Below are 8,321 nucleotides of genomic sequence, written 5' to 3'. Positions count from 1 at the left end.
GCTACCAAGTATTTTGTATTCCTACAATAAACACAGGGAAGCTTCCCCCTAGTGTTTCTTTCCACCACACCTGCATATGTCGTTGGTGCCACTGGTACCAGGACATTAGATGGTGACAGCTGGTGGCCGCCCACAGCCCGTGATCAGGACATTGATGGTGAAATCACCGCCACAAGCAGCCTCGTGAACGGCGTCCGTCCTGCCTGCTTGTCCCCCAGCCTACCGCCCTGCCAAGGATTTTCGTGGAGCTGAGGACATCCATACATCTCTGCTACTTTATAAGTATCACCTGTCGTGAGTAAAACTTTATAACCACAGTGATTAATTTCTGTGAATATTTTTAGATGTACCAGTGAGTGTCGTTCCCGCGTAAAAAAGTGCGCCATATTGGTCTCCAGTGATGCTAGTGTTCTGATTGGTCGGCTATGACATAAGAGCTTCCTGATTGGCTCTGTCCAGACGCCATATATATTATTGTGGTTGAGGTATCAAGTATTTATTTCTGTGCAAGTACACACATTTTTTTTTTGTCAATACACATTTACACATTATTTTTTGTCTGTGCTGATTATGCTATTGTGCATGTTTTGATGTGTTAGCATTATATGCAGTGACTTCTTTATTTACGTGTGCATAAATTATTTTACGTATTTTCCTCAGACACTCAGTTTTCTTTGATTCAAATTTTAAGGGTCACTCCTATATTCATGTTTTCTTTCAGTATGCACTTTCCATAATCATTTACTTGCCAAGTTTTTATAATTATTTCATTGCATTCTTAATTACAATTATATTAACATCATTAATACAGCACTTTATTCATTTTATTGTGTAAATTGTCATTATAATATCTCTTGATTATTGCAAAAGTGTACTTAGTATAATTTCATATTTTATTTTTATCAACTCTGATACAATTATGTTCTTGTGAGTACTCTCGTACTAATATTATTCAATTTTCACAGAGTATGTTGAGAAGTTGTTATTTGACCCGTATGTGACTCAAGTTATCGTCTCTGTTACGCCCGAGTACACACAGCACACATCTGTACGTGGTCCAACACAATTTCATTGGAGTGGTAACTATAAATATAACAATTTTGTGTATGTTTTTACGTAGTGGTAAATCTTATTATCAACAAATTGTCACAATGTATGACCTTGTTGCTGCTACTACAATTACTTCTACTGCTACAAATATTTTCACTCCTGTGACTACATCTACTACAAATGTCACATTACCTCTTACATCTGTAGCATCTCCACCTATTAAGCTTTTACAACATGACTCTTCCATTCAGAAATTTAGTGGGGAAGATATTAACACACATTCTCCAGCTCAATTTTTACAACTATGTGAGGATGTTCTTAGTAATTCTCAAATTCATTCAGGAGCTGATAAAATTAGTTTTGTACGTTCTCATCTTGTCCCTGGATCATTAGCTAATGACCTTATGACTGCTACAGCATTTGACCTCAAAGTTCTAAACTATGATTATGATAAGTTTAAAGTAAACTTTTTGCAAATTTTTGGTGTACCACAGCCATAGGATAACTTTCAATGGGTTTTTGATGCCGCAGAGACAATGTTAAATCATTTTGGAAACTCAGATTTTAGAAGGACACAGGCTCGTTCTGCACAGTTAGCTAACCAAGCTGTTTCTTCTCTCAAAGCCTCTTCCTGGTTTCAAAATGGTACTCTAGATGAGGAATCTTTTCGTCTTATCATGGAATTTCAATATTACATACAATTGCTGAGTCCAAAGGAACGTCACATTGCCTCTACTCTCCAGTATACAAAAGGTGAAAATCTTGGATTTTTCCACTAAGTTAGCAGTTAAACTGCGTAGCCAACGTACAGTTTACGTTGCAGCTACTTCTGACACTACTTCTAGTTTTGGTGTCTCACCTAAGGAATCAGTAAAGCAGGCTAATCCTGTCATATGCCAGTATTGTCATAAAACTGGACACACAATACAACGTTGTTTTAAAAAATGTCATGAAAAAATCAAATGCTCAGTATAGCACCACAGCTTCATCTATAAAGTCAAATTCACACAGTGACCATGAGACTCGTTCCAGACAGCTGTCACGAGACCAGAAACCACAGCGTTATAGGTCTTGGTCACGTGGTAGTCACACTGATACCACTAAAACAGTGATTTTGCCTCCACCATACTACTGTATGATCCATGGCAATTGTACACATCCTACTGAGGAGTGTAGAACAATACTCAGACTTCAAAAGCAACAAACTGTCACGCAACAGTCAAATTTTCAGGAAGCTGCCTTTCACAAAGCCAAGGACTAGCTACACAACTTAACACAGCGTCACTATGTGTTCCTTCTCTAACATCTAATAATTCTCACTGTCAGAACTTTCAATGTTACACATACAGTACACTAGGGTTTCCTGTTTTCGGGATTTTATGGCATCCCGGGATTCCGGGAAAAATCCAGACTTTTCCCGGGATCCAGGGATTTCCCGTAGCAGATAATGTGCTCTATTATAATTCGTAAGTGAACCTCAGTTGGACTTTTTTTTTTTTTTTTTTTTTTTTTTTTTTTTTTTTTTTAGTAACGAGCGACTCTTAGAGTATAAAAAAGACAGAGAAACTACGTAACTACTTACTGTGTGAAGGTATGAAGAAAGTATTTTAAATGACATGGAGTTTCCTTATATGTAGAGAATATGAATATTTGCATATTACCATATCCATATAGAAGCTTGGCCAGTGGCACTGACCACCTCCACTGACCCCCATCAAGCTACCATGTTCCACAATATTGTAATTTGTAAACAACACAGAAAATGAAACTATGGAATATCTTTTGCATATATTCAATAACATGGGTAAAATAATTAGGACATCATATTCCAAAAACTGATATATGAATAATTAAATAAATGAAAACACTGAAAGTTCCGAAATGCCCTGAATTTAAAGAAAAGTAGATATTATCTGGTATTTTCCCATTAAATTCAAATAAAGCTCAAGAAAATTAAAATTCCGTAATGCACATACCAAATTATAAGAAGAATATTTTGAATTTAGGCCTAACTCTCCAGACGTGGCAAACAAAAAAGAGGGGAGTGGGAATTTAAGCACTCAATGCTAGAGTATGGAATGACCTGTTAAAAAAAAAAAAAAATCAGACAGCTGCAAATGCAGTCATACACCCTAAGAATTGTTCTTGAAATAACTTTTCAAAAAGCACAAACAGTCAATACTGTGATCACTGAACTTTGATCTTAGTTTGGTAATAAAAAGACCAGCTGCTGAAAAAGCCCTTTCCGATTCAACAGACGTTGGTGGTACAGAGTTGAGAGCCTGGAACAATTTCTCTAAATTCTGTGTTCTGTCCCCAGTTGCCTCAAATACACTAAATTCCTTCGCAATGTAGTTACACTCATTTCTTTTTTTTACTTTGTGTCTGAATCTGATCTATGGCTGCCTGGAGTTTATCAGTGAGTGAATTTTGTTGATTTACAGATGTTTCCACATTATCACTAGTTGTAGTTTCTTCATCACTTACTTGGAACAGTCTTCCTAACAACTGTTTAGCTGACTCCAAGATGGCAGACTTACGGGGTAATGCTAATCTTTCCTCACAGTTGTTATAAGCCTTCCCACAATGCAGGTATTTCATAAGGCCTACGAGAACCGCACTCCTCCTTTCATTTATTCTGTTGTTGAGAGAATTTTGCAGTTTCATCGAAAATGATGACTGTTATTCATTCAGTTCTTTCAACATGAATGAAAACACACCTTCAGCAGTAAGAATAGTTGTACCTCTGCATCCCATCCTCTCTGCCCCTAGTTTTACTGGTTGCAGTGCTGTTACTAAGTCATTGAGCACTTTTAATTCCCCATTTGTGATGTTCATTTCCATATTACAGTCAATCATAACTTTAGCAACTGAGTTTTTTACTTTCAGGAATCGCTCTAGCATGTCTAGCAAGCTGTTCCACCTTGTCTTAGAGTCGAGCTTTAGCATCAGTTCTTTGCCATATTCACTAACAACATACCTCTGCAGCTTCTCATTTCTTGTGGGTGATTTCCTGAACATCTTCACAATTTTTCTGACTTTGTTGATTGTGACAGACAAATCAATGTTCCCTTCTTCATCATCTTCCAGATCCTCTAACCTAATATTTTCCAAATCCTCATCTGATACCACCTCAATCATACCACTGAACTCTTCTTCCTCTTGCACAGCTTCCACATCATCTGCTTCCTCTTCTTGGAGATAGGTAACATTTCTCCTTTCCAAACTAACTAAGTTATCATTTGTTTTCTTGTAGAGAACATCGCAAACAGCAAGATGTATTCCATGAGCATAACACATATGATGACAGGTCTTAATCAGTTTGCCAAACTTAACCATGACACTGGCTCCATCAGTTACACATGCAACTACATCTCTTTCCAAGTTTACCGGAAAATCGGCTAACTTATTCTCAACTACCTCAACAGCAGTCTCTGCTGGTAGTGAACCTGTGATTCTAACCATTCCTAAATTCCAAAAGGTGTCACTAGTATGTAAATTTATGTTCATGTACCTCTTGTTTTTTAGTGAAGTATACTCATCAAGAGATAATCCAAACCTAACCCCAACATGTCTCCTTTTGTTAATATCAAATATCACCCTTTCTTTTGCAATGTTGTACTGCTTATGTACAAGATCCATAACAAGAGTTGGACTTTGAGGCAATTTGTATCCCCTTGCAAGCATTGATGTCTTTATGAACTCACTCTTGGCGATGGCATTTATGGAAAATCCATCTACTGCAGCTAGCTTCCCAACGATTTCTTCTTTCGTCTCCTCCTTCTTCAAAAAACCAGTCATTTTCCTTTGCACAGAACTCCTTTTCACCTCACTCGCATCTTTATGAGGAGACTTGTCTGAAGGACGTTTGAGATTTTCTGTTTTTTCAATTGAGTGTTTGCTCTTGAGGTGACGAATCATACCACTAGTAGACCATCCTCTGCACTTTATAACTGCAAGACACTTTCTACATCGCGATGATTCTTCACATTTAAGTTTTTCAAAATATTTCCAAGCATAAGACTCAGTACTGGTTGTTGCTTCTGCCTCGTCTGCCATTTTAATGGTTATGTAGAGTCAGATACGTAATTCAGTAAATCACCTGAAGAAGAAAAAAACAACAACATTCTCTATAATCACTATAAGGATGATGTTCATGTCACATAATCATATCCATGATACAGACCCCATATTTGTAGTCTGTAACACGAAAACTCAATAAAGAACTCACATTCAAAGACACAGATAGGACGAATAGGCGACTTATTTTTTGTTTTGTTTTGTTTTTACACTATTATTTATTTACTGGCTCAGCCACCGAAGTAGAATTATGGTTAGAACAAAGAAATTATTATGATAGCAATTAGCATGAAGCAGGCCACACCAACTCCTTTCACATTACAAAATTAACACACGTTACACAGTACACACCTTTACACAGGGATGGAACAGAATAGACTAAGCTCACTCACTGCCAGAAGTGTACGAGAACAGTACGTGTCGGGCCGACAGTCCGACACGTACTGTTCTCGCACAGCTGATTTACCCATCGCTGTCTCGCTCCCAAGTCCTAACCCAGGCATCTCTCTCTCTCTCTCTCTCTCTCTCTCTCTCTCTCTCTCTCTCTCTCTCTCTCTCTCTCTCTCTCTCTCTCTCTCTCTCTCTCATACATTTTCGTATTTTGTAGCCGACATAAGAGAGAAAAAAAAAAAAGTATCCCGGGATTTCCCGGGATTTCGTAAATTTCCCGGGAAGGAAAAAAAACCCATTTATGGCCGGGATCCCGGGATCCCGGGAAGGAAACCCTACAGTACACCAATCTCTGTCTGTATGGATACAGGTGCAGATGTTAGCTTAATTACAGAAAGTGCATATCTCAAACTGTTTCAGTTGTATAAGCTTTCCTTTCAACAATGTCAACGCGATTTCAAAGGTGTTGAAGGTTCTCCATTACACGTTATAGGAAGTGTTCTACCTATTTCTTTTCACCCTCATGATTCTACCTTTCTTGCAAAATTTCACATAGTTTCTAATTTTTTCCTTGCAGTGTGATGCTCTTTTAGGCTTTGATACACTTGCAGAAAATGATATTTCTCTTCATCCTAAATATCAGGCACTTTCTTATAAGGATGAACTTTTTTATGCTACATCTAACCCTAAATCTATCTTAAATGTCACCACTAAACGTGTACACTTTGAAGAGTCCCCTCTCCCACGAGTCAACAAGTCTCTGGTGACAAGGCACCTAACTGTTCCAGCTGTTAATGCAGTTGAATCAAAGTGTTCTGTGTCTGTACCTAAAATGAGTGCAGCTGTTGATATTGGTGACCAATATGTGGGCCCTACAAGTGCTCGCGTTATATCAGTGCGTGTCAAGGATGCCCCTGTAGGTTCCTTTGTGTTATCGCACCCTGACACTTCAAGAGTGAAGCGTCTAGCATTAGAAAGTACCTTGTCGTCTGTACACTAGGATAATGTTACTTCTGCTTTAGTAACAAATCCTACTGGCTCTTCTATCACCCTCAGAGATGGAGTTCACTTAGGTTCAGTTACAGTTATTGATGCAACTTCATTGCAGGACTTCACAACATGTATAGCAGCTGTATCTTCGCAGTATTCTACTCAAAGTCCTGAAGATATTGCTTCTCAGCTTGAGCCTCATGTACAAGTTATGGATTTTCCTGATATGAAATGTAGTCTTATTAACTTACTTGTGAACCACAGGGAAGCTTTTGCTCTTCCTGGTGAGCCTCTTGGTGTTACAAATAGAGTCCAGCACCACATTGAGCTGAAACCTGACACACGTCCAGTGTGTCTCAGCGACAGATTGCTGATAAGTTAGTCCAGAACATGCTTCAAGAAGGCATTATACAGGAGTCTTATTCTCCTTGGAACTCACCTTTACTACTAGTAAAGAAGAAAGACAACTCTTAAACTTCAGGAAAGAAAGACAACTCTTACCTTTACGTGTACTCATTGACTTCAGGAAAGTTAACACAGTCACGGAACCTGATCATTAGGATTCCTTTACCAGTACTTTCTGAGCTTTTACAAAACATTGGTAGTGGAAATACAGTATTTTCAACACTTGACATCAAGTTAGCATTTTGGCAAATTCCATTATCAAAAGAAAGTCGTCCTGTAACAGCTTTCTACTCCTACAAGTCACTATGAATGGCTTCGCTGTCCAATGGGTTTACGCAATTCACCTCTAACTTGCCAAAGACTAGTAAACTCTATGTTCCATGGTCTCATTGGTAATGGTTTATTTGTATACATGGATGATCTTATTCTGGTCTCTAAAGATACTGACACACACTTAGAGAAATTATCTCAAGTTTTTCAAAAATTCACAACAGCAGGCCTTAAGCTCAATTTGCCTAAATGTCAATTTTTCAGATCCCGCATTGAATTTTTGGGACATGTTGATTGTCAAGGAATTCATACTACTTCAGATAAAGTAAAAGCTATTCAAGACTTTCCAGTGCCTAGAACTGCAGCACAAGTCAGTTCATTTCTAGGTCTTGCAGGTTATTACCGTGCATTTATAAAAAATTTTGCATCCATTGCTTATCCTTTAAATAAACTTAAAAAGAAAGATGTACCTTTTCAATGGACTTCAGAACAACAGCAAAGCTTTGATCAACTAAAGATTTGTTTAACACAGCCTCCTGTTCTAGCATTTCCAGATTACTCCTTACCATTCACAATTTGCACAGACTCATCATCTTTTGCAATAGGAGCTGTTTTGATGCAACAAGTTAAAGGTCAACATCCACATGTGATTGCTTTTGTTAGTCGCGTTTTTAACAAAGCACTCACACTATTCTGTAACTCACATGGAAGCACTCGCTGTAGTGTGGGCTCTCAAACATTTTCGTGATATCATTTACAATTATCCAATCACTGTATATACTGATCATTCTGCTGTAACTCAACTTTTCTCAGGAAAGAACCTTGCAGGTCGACTCGCCGGATGGTTCCTAACAGTTGAGCAGTTCCAATCAGAGATAAAATATTTACCTGGACGTGCTAATCTCGTCGCAGATGCTCTTTCTCGTAATGTAGCTATTGCCGCAGTGACACAAGTTCATAATTTTTCTCACCAAGACTTAACGTTAGCTCAACGTAATGACCCTATTTGGAGTAAAGTCATTTATGCACTAGAATCTGGTGATGAAACAAGTTTGCCTAAATTACCTATTCCATTGAAAGAACTTGATATTCATAATGATATTCTCACGCGTACAGTACAAGTCTACGACCGTGAA

The 8,321-nt window shown here is 38.0% G+C and overlaps 1 protein-coding gene across 1 annotated transcript; it reads right to left on the bottom strand.

Moving 5' to 3' along the window:
• Nucleotides 1-3,586: 3,586 nt before the first annotated feature.
• LOC123509327 lies at nucleotides 3,587-6,716 on the bottom strand. The gene is made up of 2 exons (XM_045263555.1): nucleotides 5,482-6,716; nucleotides 3,587-5,152 (listed from the first exon to the last, which is right to left on the bottom strand). Exon 2 carries the CDS (start codon nucleotides 5,107-5,109, stop codon nucleotides 3,733-3,735), a length of 1,377 nt encoding a protein of 458 aa, XP_045119490.1. The 5' UTR covers nucleotides 5,110-5,152; nucleotides 5,482-6,716; the 3' UTR covers nucleotides 3,587-3,732.
• Between the last annotated feature and the right edge of the window lie 1,605 nt (nucleotides 6,717-8,321).

This window comes from Portunus trituberculatus, chromosome 26, assembly GCF_017591435.1.
Source record: "Portunus trituberculatus isolate SZX2019 chromosome 26, ASM1759143v1, whole genome shotgun sequence".
NCBI classification, from domain to species: Eukaryota; Metazoa; Arthropoda; class Malacostraca; order Decapoda; family Portunidae; genus Portunus; species Portunus trituberculatus.
This window is presented reverse-complemented; position numbering and strand designations above follow the sequence as displayed.

Bases quoted from the DNA above. Each gene is read 5' to 3' on its own strand.
- LOC123509327 (XM_045263555.1), bottom strand. From the start codon at position 5,109: ATGGCAGACGAGGCAGAAGCAACAACCAGTACTGAGTCTTATGCTTGG.